This window comes from Puntigrus tetrazona, chromosome 21, assembly GCF_018831695.1.
Source record: "Puntigrus tetrazona isolate hp1 chromosome 21, ASM1883169v1, whole genome shotgun sequence".
Classification (NCBI taxonomy): domain Eukaryota; kingdom Metazoa; phylum Chordata; class Actinopteri; order Cypriniformes; family Cyprinidae; genus Puntigrus; species Puntigrus tetrazona.
The window spans coordinates 16,821,022-16,848,085 of record NC_056719.1 but is presented as its reverse complement, the minus strand read 5'-3'; the positions used below and the strand labels follow the sequence as shown (position 1 = coordinate 16,848,085).

At 38.6% G+C, this 27,064-nt stretch overlaps 2 protein-coding genes and 1 long non-coding RNA gene across 8 annotated transcripts in view; 2 read left to right on the top strand and 1 right to left on the bottom strand.

Annotated features, from left to right (window-relative positions):
- The first annotated feature begins 864 nt into the window (after positions 1 to 864).
- frmd7 (FERM domain containing 7) lies at positions 865 to 9,748 on the top strand. 5 transcript variants are annotated; one of them, XM_043221837.1, is made up of 13 exons: positions 865 to 1,006; positions 1,375 to 1,528; positions 1,940 to 2,044; positions 2,137 to 2,179; positions 3,096 to 3,126; positions 3,214 to 3,311; positions 3,400 to 3,514; positions 4,489 to 4,636; positions 5,024 to 5,119; positions 5,220 to 5,383; positions 7,034 to 7,102; positions 7,179 to 7,254; positions 8,376 to 9,748. In XM_043221837.1, the coding sequence occupies exons 2-13, from the start codon at positions 1,397 to 1,399 to the stop codon at positions 9,273 to 9,275; spliced, it is 1,977 nt and encodes a 658-aa protein (XP_043077772.1). In that variant the 5' UTR covers positions 865 to 1,006; positions 1,375 to 1,396; the 3' UTR covers positions 9,276 to 9,748. The 5 variants fall into 5 exon arrangements, 4 of the variants coding, with proteins under 4 accessions (XP_043077772.1, XP_043077771.1, XP_043077773.1 ...); XM_043221836.1 differs by having other exon boundaries at positions 3,048 to 3,126; positions 3,403 to 3,514; XM_043221838.1 differs by having other exon boundaries at positions 3,048 to 3,126; positions 3,400 to 3,454.
- stk26 (serine/threonine protein kinase 26) overlaps positions 9,542 to 27,064 on the bottom strand; it is a 20,070-nt gene continuing 2,547 nt past the window's right edge. Inside the window, exons 2-11 of the mRNA XM_043221843.1 lie at positions 23,157 to 23,387; positions 17,536 to 17,592; positions 17,355 to 17,463; positions 15,581 to 15,738; positions 14,834 to 15,019; positions 14,189 to 14,334; positions 13,440 to 13,533; positions 13,288 to 13,350; positions 12,563 to 12,696; positions 9,542 to 11,133 (exon numbers count right to left, since the gene is read on the bottom strand). Of these exons, the coding sequence (XP_043077778.1) occupies positions 11,118 to 11,133; positions 12,563 to 12,696; positions 13,288 to 13,350; positions 13,440 to 13,533; positions 14,189 to 14,334; positions 14,834 to 15,019; positions 15,581 to 15,738; positions 17,355 to 17,463; positions 17,536 to 17,592; positions 23,157 to 23,387 (1,194 nt within the window). The 3' untranslated portion in view covers positions 9,542 to 11,117. The remainder of the gene's footprint in view (positions 11,134 to 12,562; positions 12,697 to 13,287; positions 13,351 to 13,439; positions 13,534 to 14,188; positions 14,335 to 14,833; positions 15,020 to 15,580; positions 15,739 to 17,354; positions 17,464 to 17,535; positions 17,593 to 23,156; positions 23,388 to 27,064) is intronic.
- On the top strand, positions 12,583 to 13,379 carry LOC122326728. 2 transcript variants are annotated; one of them, XR_006247504.1, is made up of 3 exons: positions 12,583 to 12,724; positions 12,813 to 12,886; positions 13,258 to 13,379. It is a non-coding gene; the product is annotated as an uncharacterized LOC122326728 (long non-coding RNA). The 2 variants fall into 2 exon arrangements; XR_006247503.1 differs by having other exon boundaries at positions 13,244 to 13,322.

Genomic DNA, 27,064 nt, shown 5'->3' with positions numbered 1-27,064 from the left:
GGGGCTCAAAAACCGCAATCAGAATGAAGTGCAGGGTTGCCAGATCCTCGCAACAAAACCCGCCTAATTGCTATTCAAAACCAGTCCAGTCGCGCTTCGAGGGGTGTCCCCGTTAAAATAGCGTTCCAAGGTGTAAAATGCACGTTGTTATTTTAGGTTCCCCTAGTATATTCGTACCCAGGGGCTAAATATCAAATATCACGGACATCAAACACAACCCGCGGGAACAGCGTTAAAGTAGGCGAACTCCGCGGTAAAAACGGCAGACTTGGCAACACTACAAAAAAACGTCAAATTAAAACCAGCGCACGTGCTGATTTTGCTGAGTTTGGCATTTTAATCCGCAAATTTAGTCTTGACCACATCTCTACACCTAAACCTAACCTTACCCACGAGTAATGGCCATTTTAATGATATATGAATGACGCTGCTGTACAAGCACCAAATACTGAAATTCTTCAAATATGATTGGCTAATCACAGGGTCCAGGGTCAACAAAGATGATGATTCAGAAACACGTCAAAATCAGGTCGGTCCCACACAAACGTGCACGATTATGCCAGGCTAATTGTTTTTTTACCCGCTTCTTTAATATATAATGCCTGTGTCTAACCTATAATCAGAAAGAGTATAAAATGCAGGGTGACCTGAGCTTCCAGTGCAAACAAAGTAGGCCTACGTACTGCATTCATACTTGCAAGGTAAGGTAACACAAAGAAAAATAACACCAATAACGTAGAGAACAGACAACATAAATAAACTTTTCCTGTCACAGAAAAGCATAGCGTGCCTCACGACAAAAAAAAAACCCTGCTACACTGAATGAAAGTGAAGGAGGAGAAGAGAAGAAGCGGTCTGTTTCTGTGCTGTAAGCTTTATTTGTACTGGACAGATGCTCAGACGGGTCTGTATTGGTCGAAGGACGTGATGCTGCAGTCGCTGACATCCTTTATTTGATATGAGAGACGACCATAGGCACAAAATCCTAACATGGCATCAGGAAAACGTAAGTATTTTTGAATACTATGCATGCATTTAGTCAGTGATACCAAAAAAACTGACTTGCTTGTCAAAAGATTGCACGTGAAATTTAAAATTTAAAATCTGATGATGTCTACATAAAGGTGCATGTCTGTATTTTCATGCAATAAAACCTTGAATTTTGCGATAGTGTAACATTGGGTTCAAAATTCTGATATTTTATTCATGCATGTCACTATAAAATGTATTTTTATAAACATGAAGTTTAATAATAACACTTTTTAACATTATATATCCATGTGCAGTATTATACACGTAGCTAATGTTTATGAAATGTCTGTTACTGACTTGAAAGAGCTGAATAATTTTTTTGACCGTTATGATGTGAAACAGGGTGTCGATTCATAAGGGCGACATGAGTGTGAGCTGCAGAAGAAAGCAACCTGAGCTCTTCAAACCTGAAAACACACGAAAGCTGCAGAGAGACGGTGCGTTTGCTCTTCGAGTCGTCTTTCTGGATGACAGCGAGCATGTTTTTGACATGGAGGTGAGATAATTCTGCTTTTTAAAAAAGTTGAAAATGACCGCTTTAAAGTCATTTTCTTCACGTTTTCAAAAAAGCATGCAGGAGAGCTCCATTATTTCTTCTTATTGTATGTCGTTTATGCTGAAGGGCATGTATCGCATCTTTTGAGTGGGACATTGGACAAAAAGTCATGCAAGTGTGTGTGTGTGTGTGTGTGTGTGTGTGTGTCTTTCTGTTGAGTGGTCTAGAATACCAGGACACTTTGGCTTTAGGGTTTGGAAGAGAAAATGTATGCCAGCATCCCAATTTTTCTGTGCACGCTTGAATGTCTGACCAAAGAGGCCTTGCATCCTGTGCAATAAAAATAGAAGCAGAAAGCTTTATGAATTTTTTTTTTATTTGATATAAAAGCATTTGATTTTTTTTTTAAAGCAAAGGGTGCTGGGGAAAGATTTCTTCAGCGCTGTATGTGGACACCTAAAACTTGTGGAAAGGGAATACTTTGGACTTGAATTTCGACATCATTGTGGCAGTTATGTAAGTTACGTTTGTTAAATATGTATTTATTAACGAGACAAGATATTATAGAGGATGCTGTTAATATTCATTTGTGTTTTATTTTTTCATAGGTTTGGCTGGAACTGCTTAAGCCTCTTGCAAAACAGATTAAAAGTAAGTCAATAAAGTATATTGCGATGATGTTTTGCCAGTCATGTTGATTTATTAATTATATGTCATGATATTGGTTAATGCATGCTTTAAGGCCTTACTGAGGCTTATTGGCTTTATTTCTGCGCAAACCCTAAACTCATTTACTATGAATTGTGTGGATTATTTGTACTTGTATATACAAAAAAAAACTTTGCTTGGGTAGTTCCTGTTGGATGCATGCTTATAAAAATGGAATTTGATTTTGCAGACTCTTGTAGATTGCTCATTAATTAGAAATGATGTATCAAAGCATGCATGCAGAAAGATAGATGGATATGTGTGGAGAAATGTAGCATTGCATCAGTGTCCCAGCAGTGGATGCTCTGCGGTGAATGGGTGCCGTCAGAACGAGAGTCTAAAAAGCTGATAAGACATCACAATAATTCACACCACTCCAGTCCAATAAGACGCTTTTATAACTAAAATATGAGTCTTAACAGGCTATCACGATGTAGGAAATGGTCCTAAAATCTCTGCTAGTTGAAAAATGTTTCATGCACTACATCTCTCCAAGAATTAAAACTTAAGAATTAAATTAATCCTAATTAAAACAGTGTATAGATGACCATACAAGATTGTTGCATTTGGCAAGTGACTCCTCACCCTTAAGGACTTTTTTTTTTTTTACAAACACTCAGCTTTTGTCTTCTCCAATCCAATCTCATTCTGACGGCACCCATTCACTGCAGGGCATCTATTGTTGAGACACTGACGCAATGCTGCATTTCTCCAAACCCGACGAAGAAGCGAACTCATCTGCGTCTCGAGTGCTTGGGGAACACGCTCGCGAACAACCAAAAAAAAACGATGCTCTCCCCCTCTTAAACAGGAAGAAACGATCTGACTTTCCGCTTCATAGTGAAGTTTTTCCCTCCAGACCCCGGGCAGCTGCAGAAAGAACTGACCAGGTGCAGCACAGCCCATCACACACTACACCAAACAATAAAAGAGCACAGAACGGCACAGTGAACATCTCTGGACTCCGTCTCCTACAGGTATCTGTTTGCGCTGCAGATCAAGCAGGATCTGCGTAACGGCAGTCTGACGTGTAACGATAACAGCGCTGCTCTGCTGGTTTCGTATCTTCTGCAGGGTACGTAGACTTCCCCCCCCGTGTCTCTTGTGATTGATGTGAGCGATTCCTGCAGCGCGGCTGAAGTAATGTCTGCGTGTTTCTGCAGCAGAGATCGGCGACTACGTGGAAGAGCTGGACAAGCGGCATTTGGACAACAAGAGGTACATTCCCAACCAGGAGTGCCTCCACAAAAAGATCACGCGTTTCCATAAGAGACACAGGTAACGTTCAGAAGTGCATTCATAGCGCTTCGTCGGTTTACAAATGACACACACTGCAAAGAGATTGCATGTATAATGCATTTTACAGTTTATAATTACGCTATAATGCATATAGAGTTCATTTGCAAAAACCGAATTTCAAACATTTATTTAATACAGCTAACTATCACAATAAAACACATGATAGCATCATAAAAAGCATAATTTTTCAGGTTTTTGCTAATAAATTCTTCATATATTTTCATAAACTGTAACCAATGGACAATGGCGTCTAAAATTGGTTGTTTATCATGTGTTTTAATGCATATTTGGATCCGGACATTTTCTTTACATACATTTTTCCCGTTAAAGTACTGAATCAAACCAAGTGGCAATGAGTTGAATGACATGACGGTTTTTTTTGATTGGAAGCAAACAAGTCTTTGAAGATAAAACTCAGAGAAAGACTGTGTGCAAACAATGAGGTCCAATGAAACGTTGCAAACGGCTATTCAATTATAATGGAGAAATATAAAAGTAATCGTAATTATATTACGCGTATTTCAAAATATGCATACGATAGGATTCTTCTGATCAAATGCATTTAGTAGTTATAAAGTGAATGCAATTTTATTCTATTTTTTCAATTTTTCTACTAAAAATGTTGGTCATACCTTTTGTTTGGAGACTAATTCTCACTTATAACTATAAACCACAACATCGTTTCCTCAATAGATTCCTAATTTGCTTACTCAGTAAGGTAGTTGTTAGTTTAGGTACTAGCATGCAAAATGTGATCATGCAGAATGAGGCATTAATATGCATTTCATATATTAGCAATAAATAGTAGCAACAATAAGCTACTAATTTGCATAATTAGAATTCTGCCCTAAACTACAGTTTTAAAATATCAATCAGCGAATGCAGACTTCAACACTGGGAGCAATGCTTTATGAAGGATCAGTTAACTGCTCGGATGTTTCTCCCTGCTGTAGAGGTCAGTCCCCAGCTCAAGCGGACGGTCAGCTGCTCGAAGTGGCCCGTAAACTGGACATGTATGGCATCCGGCCTCACGCCGCCAGCGATGGAGAAGACATGAGAATCAATCTGGCCGTCACTCACTCTGGAGTGCTGGTTTTTCAGGTAGGGACTGTGTCAGGTGAAGCATTAACGGTTTGAGGTCATATGATGTTGGCTAAAAAAATGAATGAATGCGTCGATTTTTACAAAGTTCATCTTTCTGAGAAGCGAGGTGTGCTCTGATTGGCCAGCTATCCAATGCATTGTGATTGGCCGAATACCTCAACCTTGTGGCGGAAATGTACGGCATTTAGTAGCGACATAATTGCTGATTATCATGACTTATTTTCTGATATGATAATGACTTTTTATCTCTTTACGGTTGTGAGTCAGAAGCGCCAGACTGTTCTTGCCTCACTTTATAGCCTCTGTGTAGCATAGACTGCTGAAACTGCATCATACGACCCTTTTAACATTAAACAAACTGCTCTTTCCCGTTTTTATTTTTAGGGAAACACTAAAATAAACACGTTCAGCTGGGCCAACGTTCGTAAACTCAGCTTCAAGAGAAAACACTTTTTGATAAAACTTCATGCAACAATCGCGGTAATGGTTTTACTCTTCCTCCAAAAAAAATGGCATTTCATAGCAGAAAATGGACAGATGTTCCTTGTTCATGTAAAAAAATCCCATTGTGTCTGTTCAGGCGTCTCGTAAGGACACTGTAGAGTTTGCCATGGCCAGTCGAGATGTTTGTAAGGCCTTCTGGAAGATGTGTGTTGAGTACCATGCCTTCTTCCGTCTTTCTGAGGAACCGAAGGGCAAGCAAAAATCGCTGCTCTACAGCAAAGGATCTTGCTTTAGATACAGGTAGACGCTGTCTAAAATAACAAAGTACTACAGAAGATTGCTATTTAATGTTGTTATGCAAAATTGAGAAACACGACGTGAAAGTGAAAGTTGGAAATTGGTGTAGAAGAGTATGCAACAACATACAAGCATAAGAGTCATTGCTGGTATTCGGTGCCTTTTGTGTCCCCGGTAAAGATCACGATCTGACTGCCTTTTAAGGTGTTTCATTTTGTTTTTTTGGCTGCACTGAAGCACAAAAACGCAGTAATATGTTTGCAGATATTTAGGAAAGATGGTAAGTTTCTCTGATAAGCAATGCTGCAGCCATTTATTGTTATTTGAAATGTGCATTCCGTGTCGGAAAACCTCATTTTGGTCAGTATTTCGACGCTCTGGGTTGCCAGTTGTCGGAAAACACAGCGCTTTGCATCCGTGGAATGCACAACGTTCAGATTGCAGATTCTACCCCACCTAAACAAAGCATCGCCATCCATCTAAATTCTTTCTATTATTAATTGCACGTTTTCTGTTGCATGTCCCCAATCTGGCAACCTGTGTGAGCACAGTTCCCATTTCAAACACTAGCTGTCACCATTACATGCTGCACATGTAAAAATCTGAACAGCCCAAATTTTAACGCTGAGTGTTTTCACAATAAAAAAAAAAATTTAATTGGTTTTCTCTTTGCATTTTTGTAAATGTTGTTATGCTAAAATACATAAAACGTTTTTAGTTTGCGTCGTGTAAATGCTCTCTTAGTCATAAATAACACCATTTGACACATTTCATAGCATTTTAGGCCACAAAATGTCCCAATTTCTCTATGTCTTCAGGCTTGTGGATGCCATTTCCATGATAAATACAACACATTGATTTATTTTTTTTTCTTCTTCATGTGAACCGATCATCTCTTCTTGTTTACTAGTTATAGCACTAAATAAATATGCATGAACATCAGAAAGTGTTTTATGTCAAATGCAGAAAGACTTAAATGCACACCGTTTTTTAAGTTTGAAGTGCAGTCGTCAATCTCCGGTCTGGTTTGTTTGTCAGACCAAACGGCAGATTCTGAGATATGATTGGTCAGACCACTTGTCAATCAAACTCCTGGCGACGGGTCAATTACAATAAAGGTTTATAGTGTGCCCCTTAAGCACTTGTCGTCTGTTATGTTGACCTTTGAAGCTTCAGATTTCAAAGTTAGCAAAATAAAAAATTTGAGAGCCGTAGCTTGACCAAAATCTTTTTGCAAATGTGAAAAATCACAAAAGTTATTTTTAATACTAGTTTAACTTTAGCCAAAAGGCACCAAATATCAGGAATGGACCATAGATTGTTACATATCTAAGAAACTATGCCTGATCAGTGTGTGTGTGTGTGTGTGTGTGTGTGTGGTAGCACTTTATAATAATAATTAACTATGACTTTTCCCTTATTAATAGTTAAAGCAGTAGTATTATGGATGTAGAATAAGGTCATGTAGAATTAAACATTAATATGTGCTTAATTAGCATTAATATATGGCTAATATTCTAGTAATGTGCATGCTAATAAGGAACTAATAGGTGTAACTATATATATATATATATATATATGTGTGTGTGTGTGTGTGTGTGTGTGTAATTAAGGCAAATATAATTAAAAATCGTCTTTATTTTCGACCAACAGTGGAAGAACTCAAAAGCAGCTTTTGGACTTTGCGAAGAAATCCGAGAAGAACAATTTTCCTTTTCAGAGGTGAGAAATGTCTGCGTCATGTTTCTGTGAAAGATGCCTGTATCTGAGATCCCTGCGTCTGTTCTGCTCCCTTCAGGAAGTACTGTAGAGATTACTGTGATTCACGGCAGTGCAGATCCTCGCCTGACTTACTGACTGACGTTTCCAAGCAGGTACGGTCAGTCGGAAAGTGTTATTGACTTTCTGACATTCTAACTATATGATAGCTTAGCATAAGCATTATAGCATGTCACAGTGCATTTTTACTATTTTATTTCTTATTTTCAAAAGTACGTTAGTCACTTATTCATTATAAATTCTACTTTTGTGATATAGTTGCTGAATAGCGCTCAGAGACTTAGATATTCATTCATCTTTTTTGTTTCATACTTAGTATGTTGTCTTCTTTTGAACCAAGACGCATTTACTTGAGATGTAAAATGACATAATGCTTAAGTTACTATTAAAGGAATAGTTCACCCAAAAACCTCTTTACTAACCCTGGAGTAGTTCCAAACCTGTGAGAACGTGGAAGGTATTTTGAAGAAAGTTTGTAGCCAGGCTGTTTGGGTCACCATTGACTTCCATAGTAGGAAAAAATACTATGGAAGTCAATGGTGACCCAAAAAGAAAGAAAAACAGTTGTTGAGGAGATGAATTAAAATAAGGAGCATTGTCAATTTGACGTTGTTCTTTCTTCTGAAAGCTTTTCTCTCAATTTTCTTTTCTTTTTTGAAAGTCGTCCTCTCTTAATCCAACTACAGGGTTGCCAAGTCTGCTTTTTTTCCCTACAAAACTGGGCTACTTTAACACTGCTGCTGCGGGCTGTTTTTGACGTCTGCAGTTGAATATGGCGCTCATTCTTTGTTATAAATGATCGTACTCTTAAACTGTATTATAATAATTTGTGAAATGTTATAAGGTGTTTTATAACACATTACTCATTTGTTATAATGCCTTAAGAATATCTTTATAATGTATTATAAATACAGAGAAAGCGTTACCGCCCTTTGTTATAACTGGATCGGAGTTCCTTTGCGTTAACTGGGTCGCGTGTGTGTATGTACCTGGTATTTATCACGTTACGGGGACCAAATGTCTCCACAAAGATAGCAATATCAGTTTTTTTTAGGTCCCTATAAGGAAACAAGCTTATAAAACATACAGGATTACATTTTTTTGAAAATATAAAAATCACGGTAGTTTAGGGGTAGGTTCAGAACAATAGCATAAACATTACGCCAATGGAGAATCCCTATAAAACATGGAAACACAGCGTGTGTGTGTGTTGCAGGCGTACGAGCTGCAGTCCTGTGGTTTTCCTCACGCGGGAAGCGGCATGCGCAGTCAGTCGGCCGTGGAGGTCCTCGTCTCCTCAGAGCCGGAGGATTCTCAGGCGTCTTCTCTCCGGCCCCGAGGCCCCGGGGCCGACGCAGGGCCCGGTGCGCAGCGGGAGCACAAGGACAACCGGAGAGCCAGGTGCAGGGCCTGCGCTCCGCAGCGAGGCCGTTCCAACAGACGCCCGCTGGTCCTGCTTTACCCAAACCAGCTGCTGGCCGTGTGCCCTCCGCTGGCTCTGGATCACTCCTGCGCTCCGGTCCTGCTGCCCTGCTGCAGTCACCAGACTCCCTCGTTCTGCCTTCTGGACGACGCCATGCGCTCCTCCAGCTTCTCGGGGGCCTCGTACGCCCCGCTTATGCGGTACGCCGGGATAGGCTGGCCCCCGCTGCTCGGAGCGCCGCCGGGGCTTTACCTGGCGGGCGGCTTCGGAGAGCGAGATCAGGAAGAGTTAGGCCACTTCAGCGACGACTGCAGCTATCAGGCGGGACTCCCTCGCCGCTCGTACAGCCAGTCCGACGTCAAGCTGCTGTGCGAGCCGGCGGAGTTTCGCCCGCTGGGTCACTATCCCCATCTGTCTGGACGGCGGGGCCCGGCGCGGCCCACGTACCTGCCGCTGCGCTCGGAGCGACCCACGGGCGGCAGCAGGTCAGAACTGAGCCACAGCGACTCGGATCCGGACGTGGTGTGTTCCTACTACTGTCCCGGGATCGGCAGACCGGTGCGCTCCGCGCCTCTGGCACGCTTGCGCATCTCCTCCGGAAGCTTGCAGCTGGACGAAGACGACGACGAGCGTTCGTTTAGAGATGAAGGGGCATCCTCTGCGACGGCCGTCAAAGCCAAACACAAGCCATAGACGCACAGACAAAATACAAATGGTCGTATTTTTAACTAATGTTAACAAAGATGAATAAACAGTGCAATAAATGTATTGCTCGTTGTTCACGTGTTAGCATTTAATACATTAACAAAAGACATATGTTTGATTACAGTAGCAAGTTGCCATGGTGAAAGCTTTTGACAGCAACATGGCGAAGGATGCATTAAAAAAAATAATTTTAGATATGATCGGTTATGAACGGACCTCTATCAAGCAAACAGAAAAAACAAGTCACGCTAAAATGTCATAACTTAAATCTTTATTTGCCACACCAAACAAAAACTTATCTGTAACAGTTAAAAGTCCAAAAATGATGAGAACAGCATCTATATGATACAACCTAGAAAGATTTCTGTCTGGCGTCTTAAATTTACAAAAGCTCTGGTGAAGAAATGTACAAAACCTATAGCTTCTGCATCTACATTTCTATAAAGAAATATACAAATCCACTAAACGCCTTTTTATTGCTCTAAAATCTTCCAGCAGTCTGGCAACATGTGTGAAACTTCGTTTTAAAGCCGTTTGAGAAGACTATAACATCATATACATAAAAAAAAGTGAGCTTTAGGCACAATGGGATGCAACGTTGGCACAGTCTCTCCAAGCCGACAGGAGCAAACATGACATGACCACCGCACCAGCAATGGCACCCTCGTGTTTCTTTACAAGCTTGGCAAAAAAAAAATTCCTCATCACAGGAGACCACGTGAAAGAAATCTGCATCGAGCTTGAATGCTGTACTGCTGCCTAGAGTGGACTCGGAGCGCTCGCTGTCGTTTCGGGGAGCTTTATGTAGAAATCCCCCCCATCGCTTACAGAAGCAGGCCGCCTTGAGATCTACTCAAAGTGAGTGGAATGTCTTTGGAGCGAGAGAGCTCTGAAATTAAAACGCGAAACGGGCCCGCCCCGTACAAAGTGTGCGCAAGCGCGTATCTCCTTCAAAAAATACAGTATAATTCTATCCTCGTATAAAAATATCAGCTCAAAACACACCGTAAAAAGAGGGCGTCACTGAGAAATGAAGGGCAAAATGTTTCGCTACATTCCCGTGTACAAAAAGTCAAAATTGAAGATGAATTACCGTGCCAATTTAAAAAAAAAGTAGTCAAACTACAAAAGCGAAACAAATAAAATAAAACTGAAATTCCCTATTGTAATGGGCCAGAAGCGGAGGTAGCTTTTGCCCAGCAAAACTCCTCATTTTCCAGGCAGGTTCAATTTTCATCGATCTTCATTAACCAGGAGCTGTCTTTCTTTTCTTTTTTTGATTGCTTAAATGAGGTATTTCTATTCATTTTGACTGATATGCGTGTATCCCATACAGCAGTTCTGTAATGCTACAGTTAACAGTGTGTCGAGAGAAATCAAGAAATCCCAAACCAAGACGAGCGAAAAGAAACGGTTAATCTCCCAAACGTATATATATTATTGATCGGAGTTTCAAATAAAAGTAATGGATCGGGACGTCAAATACATAAATATATGCGAACCAAAAGATTTACCTAATGCGCTGTAGAAGGATATTTCGTGTCTTTTAAAGTAAAATGTGAAATAAAATAACAGTAACACAAATTCTTGGGCACCAGCAGAAGACTAATATAAAAGCATGTGGCAAAATTTTATAAATACAGTTGAACACACACACTAATATATAATTTCCATTCTTTGGGAGAAAAAAAAAAAATCCTTTTGGTTATGATAATATAGTGTGTGTGTGTGACCCCGCGTCCCTCCGGTCTCTGTACATGTGTGAGTGTGTTAAGGTGCAGTCATCCGGGCTGACAGCTGAAGGGGGTTCCCACGTTTCCAAACGAAGCACTAACTCATGGAGAACCTACAGAGAGAAGATGAGAGAAACGTCTGATCATGAAGGACACCCGGACGTCTGATGCTGAATTCAACGCCACCGGCCAGACTTGAGCGCGCACGCCTGAAACAGGGCACGGATTTGGAAAAACGCTGCTCACCTTGACCCTACAGGCAGTGAATGGGTGCCGTCCAAACGACTGATAAAAAAACATCACAGTAATCCACACCACTACATCATTAATGTCTTGAGAAGCCAAGAGCCGCGTGTTTGTAAAATCGAATCCATCATTAAGGTGTTTAAACTTGAAATATGTGCAGTTGAGTAAGTCCATGTCCGGTTACCTCTAACATCAAAATCCAGCCATATATTTATTTAGAGCAGTTTCAGAGCTTCTAAATGGCTTGATCTGTGCAGACCTCTCTCCTGATTCAGACCTAAATTACTTTTTTTCCACCGGAAGAAACATCCTTATGGACTCATTAAGCTGAAAGCAATGGTTTCAAGTTCAACTCAACTCTGAAGGATGCTTCTCTTACAAAAGCGCAGCTTTTCTCTTCATGTGGTGATTACTGTGATATTTAAATCATCTGTTTGGACTCTCATTGTGACGGCACCCATTCACTGCAGAAGATCCACTGGCGATCAAGAGATGAAATGCTACATTTCTCCAAATGTAATGACGAAACAAACTCATCTACATCTTGGAAGGGCAAGTGCAGTAAGTTTTACAGTTTGCAGTAGTTCTTAATTTTCCTTTAAGAGATATCGTAAATACCATTCTTTTATGTGAATTGAAAGCACAGCAGTGCAATAAGATATACTGGAAAAACTTCACGACGAGCTGTCATTTGTTAACATTAGTTGAGGTATTAACTAACATGAACAAACAATGCACACATTTATTGCAGTAAAAATACAATCATTGTTAGCTCATATTAGCTTGCAGTGCATTAGCATGTTTAACAATTTGTGATTTTAAATCATTTCAGCAATTACTTATGCATCATTACGTTTAATAAATGCTGTAGTGTTGGTAACACTTTATTTTACGTTTACAGATATTAGTTGGCTTATTAGCATGCATGCCACTAGAATATTAGCTATAAGTAGTAATTAATACCTCATTCTACATCCCCTATCCTACCCAATACCTGAACCTACCAACTACCGCACTATTAATAAGCAGCAAATTAAGAAATTTAAGGCAAAGGCATAGTTAATAGTTAACAAGTGTTACCTATTCTAAAGTTTTACCACATTTTAAGTTTATATGTTAACCGATGAACCTTATTGTAAAGTGTTTCCTATATACTTAACATTAAAGGGGTCTTTCAGAGCACTTTCAATAAAAAAAAGCGCCCACATATAGGTCAGTAATAACAGTCTTGATGTATCAGTCAACTTCTGATGTTCACTGCTACAAAAGCACACTCAAGTTGAAGAAGTGTCTGACCTCTGCACCCTCTCCAGGATGTGGCTGATCATCCGGTCTGTGACGCCAGGGCAGATGTCTTCAGCCACATGCAGGCTCTTCTCCAGCTGCTCCAGAACTCTCGCCGAGTCGTCGTCACCGTGCTGCGATTTCAGCTACAACACAAAGGCCACGCCAACTCATGTAACTCAGCTATACACTCAATCACACTTCTGATTTCTCCATTACATAACGACGTGACTCTGAAGGGCATTTTTCATTTTCTGTTTAGCTTCCTTAAATAGGACCGTATGCGACCCTGGACCACAAAACCAGCCATGGGGATCGATTTTTAAAAAAAAATTGGTATTTAATGATAATTTGAAAAAAATATAATTAATGCATAATTTGGTAGGATAAAACTGTATTTGACAGAAACAATTTAAAAATAAAAATTTTAAAAATATAAAATTTAGAAAATTGCCTTTAAAAGTAAAAAAAAAAAAAAAATTATATATATATATATATATATATATATATATATATATATATATATAGTTATGATTTTATATATATATATATATATATATATATATATATATATATATATATATATATATATATAGTTATCATTTTTTGGTACAAAAAAAAAAATTATAATTTCGAACCATACAATGTATTGTTGGCTTATGCAAAAAAATATACCCATGCTCCTCATGACAGGTTTTGTGCTTCAGGGTCACATATGAGAAGACAAGCTGCCCTACCTCTGAAAAAACCGGAGCCATGACGGTGGTTAAACTGACCGACTTCTTCTGAAGTTCTTCATCCTGAAGGGAGGAGATGGAAAACACAACACGCTCTTAAAAAGCAGCTACTAGATTTTAACCTTGAATTTAAGGCTTCATCCAGAACTCACCGTTCCGTTGGGCTGCTTCTTTTCCGGCTTCTTCTTACGGACGGTGGTGAAGGACCACTCAGGAGACGAGTCGCTGTCCTTGCTGCTGGGCTCTCTGTTGGGCGGACATGAACATACTGGAATGAAATGACATTTGGTGACTTCTGTCGTATCAGCTATGTGAACGCACAAAAAATATGACCATCGATGAAATGTGTTACCAAAACAAAAAAAAGACGCTATGCTATACATTGCATGGCATCATAAAATGTACAATAAATATACAAATAAAATAAATAAACTGTGATGGCAACAAGTACGATGCACAAACGTAGAGGCTCGGAGGATTAACTTTTCTCATAATACAAATAAAAACAATATGACTTATATGCACAGAATGGATTTTTCACATTTTAGTAAATATTATAAAACATACAATAATACTTACGTTTAGCAGGTGTTATTTTAATGGGTGCAAAGCTGACAAATAACGATATCAAAATTACATTTTTACTCAAAAAAACAAAACCTGCTTAAAATGACTAGGACTAAATCTCGAGAACCTAGGCTGAATATTTTGATTTTATGCATTTATGCACTTTTAGCATTTTTAACTTTTAGCATTCAGGTTATTATTACTATTTAGTTTTTTTTAAATGAACTACAACAACAAAAAGGTGCCGTTCAGCGTATATGAGCCCTCTTGTGGGCTGTTGTTTTTGCTGATATTTTATGGAGTATTTAGGGACTGTATGCATTTGCGCGCTTACGAGTCAGAGTCCGAACTCGATTCTCCATCGCTGTGACCCTCGGCTTTCCAGCGCTTCAGCCGGTCAATGAGCTCGGTGAGGTAGGATGTCTTCTTGGCATATTTAACGATGAATCGGTGCTTCAGGAGTTCCTTTGCTGTTGGCCTCTGAGAAAAGATCATTATTTTATCATTATCACTTCACAAACGCACCCGCAATTTAGAGTTGCATCAGTCGCATAAATCAAAATACTTTTTAAAAACGGCACAGTGTTAAATACTCCCACTTGCGGAATAACAGATGTGGTATGGGCATAGATTATATCTAATAAACAGATGGCCATAGTACCTAAATAAAAGCAATCTGTCTTTCCCTATTCGAAGCATACATGTTTTTCGACAAGCTCTTCCATTTAATCAAATTCAAATGAAATCAATATCAACAAAACCCATTTTTGTAAAGCAGTATTTAGATGCACATAATTGCAACTGCATGGAAATTATAAATTCAGGAACAAAACAAGCTGTGGCACTGTTTGCACAATGTTCTGGATAAAGTAGTCTTGCTTGTGTTATGCCGCATAACTATAAAGTTCATACAGGGGCATTTTGAAACTTTAATGACTAACAACCCTAGTACAAGTGCAGCATTCCTGCATGTGCTTACAAACGTCGGGTCTTTGTTGAGACAGGAGTCCACAAACTCTTTGAAAGTCTTGGAGAAGTCTCCGTTGAGGGTGGGCGGTGTGTTCTTGGGGATGTGGAAGAGCACTCTCATGGGGTGCATGTCTGAGTTCGGGGGCTCGCCCTTGGCCAGCTCGATGGCGGTGATCCCAAGAGACCAAATATCAGCCTGAGAGCAAAACAAACAAGTTCACAAAGCTGAACACATACCGAGCTCGCCATGGAAAAATATTTAGATAAACAGCCATGTTCAGCTTCGGCCGAAATAGTTTGTTTAAAGGGACAGTTCACCCCAAATTCGAACCTGCATAAGTTTCTTTTCTCTGCTGAACGTAAGACATTTTGAAGAACTAAACGGTTGATGGTAGCCACAGACTTGCACGGTACAATATCAAACGTGTTCAAAACAACTTTTGAGCATTTTAATTTTAGAGTCAACCATACCTTTATTCTTTCCTCTGACTGCATATGTGCATGCTAATATGAATGCATGTTTATATACAGAGATACATATGCGTTTCCATGTAGCCTTCAATAACTGCAGCGTGTTCATGCCGTTTCTTAATAATTAGCGTTTGCATTACAATCCATCTTTCAATCACGAGCCTGCTCGACCCCAGAAAACAACGGGGCGATTCTGTAAAGGTCTACTTTCACAGTGTTGAGAAGATTGCAGGCAAGCCTGCCGGGGTATGAAGCGTTTGAGGTGCGAGTGTGTTCAGAGGAGTACCTTGGAGTCGTATGCAGACTGCTGGATGACCTCCGGGGCCATCCAGAACGGTGTACCTACGAACGTCTCCCTCTTGATCTGCGTGTCTGTCAGCTGTCCCGCCACACCGAAGTCCGCCAGCTTCACCTCACCAGACTCGGACAGCAACACGTTGGCAGCTAGAACGCGTAAAAACAAGAGACAATGAAATCCCACCTGCAGTACATAAACACATGCCCTAGAAATGTTCACACGGCCATGGCTCTCTGATGTCGGTCACATCTTATATATTTTATTTTGATTGCTAATAATCTCTAATATAGGGCTGCGCGTTTTGGGCATAAAATTGTGTTGCGCTGATTTTGTTACATATTGCAATTTGAAATTTGTTTTAAATGAGAACATCTCATAGTCCTGGCAAAAACAACAGAATTGGCGCTAATGGAAATAAAGTGATAAATCTACATAAATCTAGGTCTACAGATGAATCATGTTGTGATGATGTGATGATGTGATGATTGCTGCTTATTATTGCAATAAATTTCACAATCATCTTTAAACCAAATGAATGTACAAATAACAAAGACGGTACATTTTTTTATATTTGTATAACGGCATCTTTTTCTGTGACTGAAGGGCAGCATCACTCTGATGTCTCTGGAATGGGTTCCTCCCCTAGCAGCTATTTAATCATTGATTGGCCATTCGACGTTATAAAATTACTAAAATGGAAAGCTTTGTAAACTAGTTCAGGTGAACTTGAAACAATCTTTACATAAAACCATTAGCTTATAACACCTGTGCTATTATAGGTTGAAGTGAAGCGAAGCACGCATCTGATACGTCTCCCGCTTGATTTGGTCAGAAAGACGTCCTGCGACTGAACAAATACACTTTTCTCATGTCAAGAGAAAAGGTGACAGAAGCAGTAGTTGTATGTAGTTGTAAGCCCCTCCCTTGCGTTAAAAAATGAATTGAATGCGTTAACGCTGTAATCTTGACACCACTAATAAAAACTAATATGTATATAACTTTACATATAAAATGTAATTTTATGCAATGCATTCGGCTCTTAACGAATCTGCTGACGCACGCTGTGCTGCGCTCGTTGTCATGGGAACGTCCCAGCTGAAGATAATGAGGAAGTCACGTTGCTCCCTTTCCAAACAACTAAATGAGAGGCACACGCTCCGTTCACTCAAGTCCTCACTATCAAGGGGATAAGGGTGATCACTGATGATTTGGAAAAGGATCATGAATCTTACGATACGCCAATCGTTACACCCCTCCTTAAGAGTGTGCATGTTGGTCTATAAATAATTGTAATAAATAATATATGCATACTTGGCTGCCAGGAGATTCTAATCTCAGCGAATCCTTAATAGCGCAAAGTCACATTAGTTTTCGATGCACGTTTTTAAACATTTATGCGCATCTTGCCGTTTCCACTCAGCGTTATTTTCTTTTCTTACGCAATATTCCAAAATGCTCATAGAAATAGGCGGATGGAAACGTTGCTAGTGTCACTTTTAAAAGATCTCATCCTTTTTCCCCTCATTAAAAATCTTTAACGATAAGCCCTTCAAGAAATATAACAATAACACAAAACTATGGAAGACACAACAGCAATCAGTGCAGCTATTTGCAGAGCGTCCAGCCGGAATCCACCTCACCCTGCATAGCTCCAACAAGTGGAAAAACAAACGGCAGTGGAAAAACAAAGAAGTCGTCACACCCACTCATCCGAGCAGACACAAATATTCCTCACATGGAGACAATCGCTCTGCGTACACACCTTTTATGTCCCTGTGGATTTTCTTCTCGGAGTGCAGGTAGTCCAGACCTTTCAGGATCTCTTTCAGCATGGTGGCGATCTGGTATTCGTCAAAGGGTCCGGCTCTCAGCTGCACGCAAACACAAAACATGTTGAGGCCGTAGGGCACATGATCGCTCGCAGATAAAGTCAAAGGACTTACCAGGTCCAGAGCCGAACCTCCTCCCAGATACTCCATTATGATCCATAGTTTACTGCCCTGAAGGAAAGACAAGACATTTAGATAGGATTTGAAAAATGCCAATTAAAACCAATTGCGCATAAACTGATGAGTGAGTTTGCAATGTATCTTTTTGTCTGACTTTTGTTGTTGAAACAGGAAACACTGGCATTAAATGGAGTTAATGTGATATCTCTGGCTATCAGTCTGTGCTTTTGTTTTTCCCTTAAGCTAAACTCAGCTAGACAAACGTCATCTCTGAATTCAATAACTGAAAGTGAGTGTTTAATCTTGTCATTATACATTACTGACACTCTATTCTTCAATCTGAGTGCTCTGACACAAAGTGTATTGTTAAAGCGCTATATAAATAAAGGTGACTTGACTTCATTTTTTATTAAACTGGCCTTTTGCTTTCAAAATGTGGACCAGAAGCTGCTGTTGTTAAAATATTAATATAGGTTTATATTTGATAGCTGTCTCAAGCACAATGTATGTCTTTCAGCCTTTATTTGGATGAGACCACTGGACAAGATGTATTTACTTTTTAATAGATACATTTAATTACACACACACAAACTATAGTAGCCTTGAAATATTACATTTAAAGGTTCACCCTAGAGACTTTCACCCTTCTAAACGTATATGGCTTGCTTTCTCCTGTGAAAGACAAAAGAAAACATCTGAAGAATCTATCGGGTGGTTTTGTTCATGTTATGAAAGTCGACTGTAACCCAAATAAGACAAATACAGCAAAGCCTGACTAACCTCAAACCTCACTGGTCCTCGCATGTACATTGTTGATATCAGACAACATTTGCTTTGAATTCAGAAAACTTAAAATACACTTGTTTTGAGTCGCAGGACTTTCACTCAGCCTTTTTAAGGTGTTCAAGCATGGATTTTCATAATATGCACAAAACTTCGGTTGCAAAATCTTTGGATATCTTTTGCATCTTTTTTTAAATGATATTAAGGTATTAGTGATAAAAACGACTTCATCACAGTTCCACAGTAAAATTACATATGGTTATGTTTTTTTTATTACCATTTTAAAAAGATCACCGTAAATGTGCTTAAGTGCAAAATATAGCTAAAGGCACCATTGTTATATTGAAGACACTGTAGTAATGGAATGTGTCTAGACGTTAAAAGAATAGAATACTATGTTTTCGATGTGTATGTATTGGGGAAGTCTCCAAGTGAGTTAATTAACCCGCTACAAAATCAATTCAACTACAGGCAATGCCCAGCATTACTGACTATGATCGGATTACCTGAAACAACCTTCCAGTTTCCTTTTCAAAAAACACAGATGTGTTATTAACAATCCAGCAGTGACATTTTTTCTTCATATTACTGGCACACCTTATGTTTTAATGGAGTTACTCATCATGGCTAAAAACACAACATGCAGCAATGTCTGAAAGAACTTTATATGAGAGATGTACATTGTGCCAAGCTGTTATATACATAGCACTAGCATGAGAACACTACTGTAATGCAATGCTTTGAATTCTTTGCGTTTGGTTGGCTGTGTTTTTGCGCATTGTTACAGAAAGAGTGCATGCACAACTGGAGTTGTTCACTTGTGCATGTGGGTAGATAAAACTTATTTCTGCTATGTATGCAATTATTTTAATAGAGGACGCAGGTTAATTAGTTCTAATTAACCCAATAGTGCCTTCCTTTACCGACTTGCATAGCTCAAATGGCAATGCCTGAGAAACAAGACATAGACTGGATCATCAGAAACAATCATAGTCCATGAAGAAAACACTGATGATGCATGATTATTAATCTTGCAGTGTTACTCCTCATTATATCGTCATCAACAGTATGTTTTAATTAAATCTCATTAATCACCCTGGTGTACATACTCCTCTGTTGTACCTGTTTTACTGACCCATCCAGTCCTTGAAAGGATAAAAAAAAAAGCCCATCCCAAAATAGTTTATTGTTCTTACATGCACTTTGCTTTGCTTAACTAAGGCTTTGTTCATTCAAACCTGCACTAGGTAGGTTTTGCCATGGTCATGATTTATTATTAATACAATTAATATTTAGTTTAAATATTAACAGTTCGTTTTTAACAGCCCCACCAGTGTTTAATGATACTGTAATCTTTTGTCACTATAACTGTGATATAAAACTTTCACCTCCAATAAAGAATGTGGATGTAATATGATAAAAAAAACAATGCATTTTACATTTTAGTGACTTTATTCAAGTATTTCTGTCCTGGATGCTACCATTAGGCCTACCTAATAGCTATACTGTTTATTTCATATGTATCTTCATTCTGGTGTATTTGTTTGTGCTAACATTTGTCTGTTCTTATTTTATTACTTTATTTAGTACTCGTTATCAACAATTTGTAAACTTTATATTAGTTAACATTTTTATATTTTATTATGTGGAATTGAAATTGGAAATGTTATCCAATGATGGTGTTGTAACAACTTAATTACTCAGGTCAAAAACAATGGCCGAGTTAAAAATCTGATCAAATGTGTACACTATTTTCCTTGCACATAATGTGATTTATCTTTTTTTAATGTTCCAAGTGCAAGTCTTAAAATACTGAAAATGGCTTAGCAACATACACATTTTAATGGCAGCTCATCGATTCATATTCTCCTAATGTCTTGTTCTGTTAAACAGGTAGTATCACATGTATGGGTTTATGCATATGGAAATTATATGCATATATAATGCATAGTGAAACTAGGCAGTGCAAGCACCATATAGCCTATGGTTATTCTTGGGAGAAAACAGGATAGGGGAAATACAAATTCATCTCAAATTAGAACGATGTGGAGATATTTTAACAAATTATTATATGGTGACATGCCAAACAGCTAATCATATCAAAACAACTTAAAACGGGTTTCCCCGAGACTTCAAAATGGTCTCTCAGTTTGGTTCACTAGGCTACACAATCATGGAGAAGACTGCTGATCTGACAGATGTCCAGAAGACAATCATTGACACCTTTCACAAGGAGGGTAAGCCACAAACATTCATTCCCAAAAAAGCTGGCTGTTCACAGAGTGCTGTATCCAAGCATGTTAACAGAAAGTTAAGTTGAAGGAAAAAGTGTTGAAGAAAAAGATGCATAATCAACCGAGAGAACCGCAGCCAAGTCAAGCAAAATCGATTCAAGGATTTGAGTGAACTTCACAAGGGATGGACTGAGGTAAACGCATCAAGAGCCATCATCAGTTGTTGTATTCCTCTTGTTAAGCCTCTCCTGATCCACAACATCAGAGGCGTCTAGAGGCGCTCAGTAGTCAAAAGCCCTTTTTTCAGATGAGAGCAAGTTTTGTATTTCATTTGGAAACCTAGAGTCTGGAGGAACGGTGGAGGAGCTCACAGCCCAAGTTGCTTGAAGTCCAGTGTTAAGTTTCAACAGTCTGTTATGATTTGAGGTTCAATGTCATCTTCTGGTGTTGGTGCATTGTTTTTTTTGAAAACCAACGTCACTGCACCAGTTTACCAAGAAATTGTGAAGCACTTCATGCTTCCTTCTTTTGACCAGCTTTTTGAAGATGCTGATTTAATTTTCCAGCAGGATTTGGCACCTGCCCACACCGCCAAAAGTTGGTTAAATGACCATGGTGTTGGTGTGCCTGACTGGCCAGAAAACCCACCAGACCTGAACCCCATTGAGAATCTATGGGATATTGTCAAGAGAAAAATGAGAACAAAAGACCAAAAACGCAGATGAGCTTAAGGCCACCGGCAAAGAAACCTGGGCTTCCATACCACTCCAGCAGTGCCACAAACGAATCACCTCCATGCCACGCTGGATTGAGGCAGTAATTAAAGCAAAAGGGTACATGTACGATAAATGAACTTGAATGAATCAATACTTTCCAGAAGATCAACAATTCACTAAAATGTTTTTTTAATTGATCTTAAGGTTTTTTTGGGGTTTTTTTTTTTTAAATGTGAGCCAAAAATCATCAAAATTAAAGGAACCAAAGACTTAAACTACTTCAGTCTGTGTGCACTGAATTAAATAAACGAGTTTCACAATTTAAGTTGAATTACTGATTTCAAATACTGAATTACTTTTCAACATTCAAATTTATTAGTATGCATGTATACACAATTTTAAACTTATCAACTATATACAAAATGTACTTTATGTCCATACGCACACTTAGTATGGACACCAAGTATTTTTTACTTCATACTTAACTGTGATACAGACATATCATCTGTTGGAAACAAACACTGACCATCGATGCACAAAGACACACAAAGCGGCCAGACAAAAAGTGCACGTTCTGTATGGCAGCCTTCCAGAAATACAGGTATTGTGACATAGCACAAAGGGTTTGGCCATGAGTCACCAATGACATCAAATCTTTACAACAGCTTCCGAACTCCCCATCAAAATATATCCTCAGCCCTCTTTTCTATTTATTTTCATCCAAGGGCAATCATATGTGCTCCTCGTCTACTAGTATTACAAACAATACATAGGACTATGGTGCTATGATAATATTGCGCTACTCGTGCTTCAAAACACCTAAAGGTGGGGACAGAGAACCGGTGCATATCTAGTACAATACCAGAACCGTGCACAATTCTTACATTTTAGTTGAAAACGGTTCTGGTGTGACATCTGGGCAAAGCTTACCCTTTAAGGGTGATATGGACTAGTGTTTGTGAATATTAAAGTCTTCATGTTCTGTGTGTGTGAAGGTCTGTTGTACTACACATACCGAAGACTACTCATTTTCTTTTTACTTAAAAATGAGGAAAAACTTTTAACGCCTTTTGGTTTTTCCATTTCTTACTGTTCAATTATTTTAATAGAATGGTACCATCAACAAATTCAAAATATGGTATTTTACAAATTTTCATTTTTGCTAATAATTGTTTTCTAAAGCACAGTCAAAACCTAACCTATTAAACCGTTGAATTAATTGAGCCAGTGTATTTTTTTTCCTGGAATAAAGATTTCATACAAATGTAAAATCAATACTAGTGATGATAAAATTAATTCAAAACTATAACCATTAAATCTTTTAAAGTGAATGAAAAAGTCAGAAAATTTACAACAACTGAATTTCAATAATGCTATAATGAAGGCTATAATGAAAAAAGTATGATAATTATGAGATTATGGTTTAATCAGCAGTATTATTATTACTACTTCATTATAATTGTCTTTTTTTATTTCGGCGAGTCATGACACAATGTATTCAAATCTAATTTGTTGTGTGCAGAACTAAACTTGTGCTGAACTGATTATACCCGAACATGACCCCTTCACAATTCCATTGAAATTTGTTTCTTTCAAATGCTGGATGTAGCATAGTTTCAGAAGTGACAACCGTATTTAACTATTAGATTACATTAGATCTGACAGCAATCATCTAAGAAAAAACTTGACCTTTCAGAGGAATGTTCACTTGAACGCTACACAGTTTTAACGCATTTACTTATTTAAAATGTACAAAAAAATTGGTCTCGGATAGATTTTTGCTATACCCATAAGCAAGGAATTCTACTGGTGTTAGCTGATATTTTGTTATTGTGACAACACTACTAGCACCGCTAAAGTGTGGAACGACGTCAATGCATACCTTTAAGTAAGAGCCATAGTATTTGGTGACATGAGGACTATCACACTGGCTGAGCACAGTGATCTCCTGTTGGATGTCTTCGATTTCATCTTCTGCCTCCTCAAGGTCGATGGTCTTGATGGCCACTACGTTTTGAGAGCGGCGGTCGATGCCTTTGAACACCTCGCCGAACGAGCCCTTCCCGATGCGCTCTAGTTTAGTGAACAACTCTTCAGGGTCTGTTCTGCTGTTCTGGAATACAAAAGTTACAGAGCTTGAATGGACTAGAGTAGGTAGTCAACTTATAGTAGATTTGCAGCAATCACATATTTGGATTGCATGTTTAAAGTATAAAATAAAACCATTAATATAAAATCTTTAAAATTATTTATAAACCATGTGCAATAAAAACGTATACAGTTGCTTATTTTCTTTCAGTTTCACTAAACACTCAAGGGACAATAAAGATCAACGACGAGTAGATCATAAGTGTTTCTAACGGAGAGAATGCCAATGCCACACAGGGTTAATCAATAATATTCCAAGAAACCTTCGGGAGGGGAGCTCTGCGAATCAATATACGCAGCTGTTTAACTGGTATTGGTTACCTATTGCAGACGCAGTTATTTCCCTGCACGTAATACTGAGTTTTGCTGCGTTAAGTCTGTTTATTAGCTTTAACATTCACAAGCCTGCATGAAATCAAAGCATAGTTAGGAGAGAGATCTTACGAAGCCTTATGGTTCTCTCTTCTGTGATAATGAACATTTTAGAATCGATTCTGGGCCTTTTTTTTGGTTTTGATTTCCTGCATGTGTTCAAGGGCACCTTTATGCCCTAGAGAACCATAAAGAGCCAAAAAGATTGAATGAGTATATAACCGTGCATACTGTTTGATGGTTGAAGCAAAATACAGTAGCAATCACAGGCTGTATTGAACAGGATTTACGCTGTGAGAACCACGCACTTTGCCTGACCTCTTTCCTCTTTCACATGCTCTATAAAAAGCACTATTTGGAACGTAACGTGAATTTGATAAATGAAACTATTGACAGACGGCTGTTTTCAAACACTTCCCTTTCCAACGCTTGATAAATCCCACCATCAAACCACGTCCAAATTTGGCAACTATCCACTTATCCAATAACTTTATATAATGAAATCCATAAAAGGGATTGCCATCGGAGCATTGTGAGAAACCTGGAAAATTTATATTTTGTCATATACCCCCATGTTGTTCTAAACCCGTCTAAAAGCTTTGTTCATCTTCAAAACAATTTAAGATCTTCTGGAAGAAATCCTTGACTAAAGCTACATAATTATGACAAAAATTGTCACAATTGTCGATTATTTGCCTGAAACTGTAATTGCGATTATTAATTACGATTAACACAATTCACACTGAATGATGTCTAGCAACTTCATGTCATACGTTTCTATGAAAAAAAAGCGGAAAACATTTCAACTGAAAAACATATTACTTTTCTATAGTACTAAGCCTAAAATGTCAATTATTCATTGGGGGAAAAAAAAAAAAGTTAACTAAAATGGAAAAACCCTTCAGATAAGATTTTCTTTCTTTCTACAGTTTAAGTACTCAGAACAACATAAGTGGACTTCGAACAGTTATTGCCTTTTTGAACAATTATAACTGCGATTAGAAATTTGATTAATAGTGCAGCCCGATTCGTGACTGCCAAGTAATAAATACTTTCGAGGTCCGGAAAGGTAAAAAAAGACATCAACAAAACAGTCCATCTTCCATCAGTGGTTCAATCTTAATTATAAAGCGATGCATGCAGGTTACGTTCAGCAGATATTCTCCAAAATGGAGCTACAGTGAGACACATATTATAGGGGATGAATTAGTAAATCAAGTCTTTATTTCCTGTTTATAAAACTATTTTATACTGAAAATTGCATTCAGAAGGAAAAAAAACGTTTCCACTGATGCCCATTAAAATACTTTTAAGCGTTACATTATGCATCTTTTGTTAACAGGCTTTTTTTATTGGCTTTACTAAAGTCTTTACTACTTTTTTTTTTTTTACATTTAAATCGTGTGACTGTATTTGTATGGATATCAGAGTGTTTTCTGAATGTGTGGGTGTGTGTGTGTGTGTGTGTGTGTGTGTGTGTAAAGCAAATTCAAATAATCTGACACGGCACAATAATAAACACAACGGAAAATAAATGTTTCGCCGTTCACTGGTCTGACTTTTTGACGTTGTCCTTTTGACACACAAGGGCTAATTATGGTGCAATGCATTACTCCATGTTGAAATGACATGACCTGTGGTGTTTTACTAAACATCTCACTGGTTGCTGCCTTTCTATATATTCCAGCAGGATATATTTCAGCAGTGTTGTTTGTAAATTTGTCATTGGACACACTTAATATCATTCATTACAAGTAGAGACAAGATGAATCGATCCATAACAATAAGACAAAAAAAAAAAAACTATTGTGTGTCCAACACAAGGCATAAATATTTATTTTTGTAATTTACATAAAATTTAAAGACAATAATGTAGATGGCATCTAACGCCATTGAGGCATTAACGTTTAACGTACCTCTTTAAAAGGGACTAGTTTATGAAGCTGATTTCTTTGCGACGTGGGCTTAAAGACCGTGTTTATATTCAGTAATATTATTGATTCAAAACGTAAGCTGAATAACACCGACACTCGTTCTTGAACTGAATCAATATTGAATGAACTCGTGCTGAATAACAACACTCCCATCTTCTGTGTGAACAGCTTTACAGTGAAAAAAAAGTAGTTTTTATGACATTAACTCTGCTATTTATGTGCTTACATAAATCTGCTGAAGTTCTGAAACAATTAAGTGCAACAGAAATTAATCTGACTTAACGTTCATGTCTACTTAGAAATTTTGATTGTAGTATATATTTTTTATTTAATGCCATGTCAGCATCTTAAGCTATTTTCGCTTCTTAAGCTTTTTTTTTTTTTTTAGAGTGAGCTCACTTTAAAACGTTTTCCACGTACATTAAAAGCTGAACAGTCCAATAAAAAAAAAAAAAATGTTTGAGAGAGGAAACTTGCAAAACCATTTTTAGAAACTGGCATAAGGACCTACTTTTTTTACATGCACACCGTCATATCGTTTGCAACCAAATAATAAACATGAATATATGAAAACATGGCTTTTGCTTATATCTCCTACTCCAAATACTGCATTCATGACATGTTTGACCACTGTTGGTTAACCTTTTTAATTGGTTAAATGGTCAAAAGAATACAATACAACCAATAAAATTCACCAATACATTTTCTCTTGAATAGCAAATTGAAATAGTGCGCGAGAGACAGGTTCTTAAACGCTAGTTAGTTTTCAAATCCAATTAGACTGGTCTTCGTGCAAGCAGCAGTGACGAGCTATATCCTTCTCCACCGTCTGCGTCCTTCTGATAAACCGCATTAATAACCAGCCTATCTGCGCGCTAACAAGCTCGCAAAGAGGGTGTGCGCGTACCCCACGAGATTTATCAGCTGGATGCATTTCCTCCACTAAACAAACACACGAACCGGCAACAAAGAGGTGCACCTCGGGGGCAGCGGGAGACGCATTTGGGAAAACGCGCCGAGTGCTCACGGGGACGAGATACGTGACCCAACACGCTTTCATCGTGTTCCTCCAGACTTCTCCCCTTTCGCCGTACCTGACTCGGGTGTTAACCACGGGAAACCAGCGCTCGAAACGCTTCCTCGCAGGCCACACCCAGTCGCTACGCCTAAGAGCGACGCTCCTTCGCGCTTCTGGAGCTGAAAACACACCGCTTCTATGAACGGGCGATTGTAAAGCGCCTGCTTAGAAAGGCTGCACTTTAAACCCCGGGCGGACTCACAAAATAAACATTAAAAAAGGCGTCGCAAGTGCAACGTTAATGAGCAAAGTTGGCCG

Coding starts and splice junctions, on each gene's coding strand:
- frmd7 (XM_043221835.1), top strand. CDS start 1,397: ATGAGTGTGAGCTGCAGAAGAAAGCAACCTGAGCTCTTCAAACCTGAA. Junction 1,529..1,939: donor AGCATGTTTTTGACATGGAG/GTGAGATAATTC, acceptor TTTTTTTTAAAG/CAAAGGGTGCTGGGGAAAGA. Junction 5,120..5,219: donor AACTTCATGCAACAATCGCG/GTAATGGTTTTA, acceptor GTGTCTGTTCAG/GCGTCTCGTAAGGACACTGT.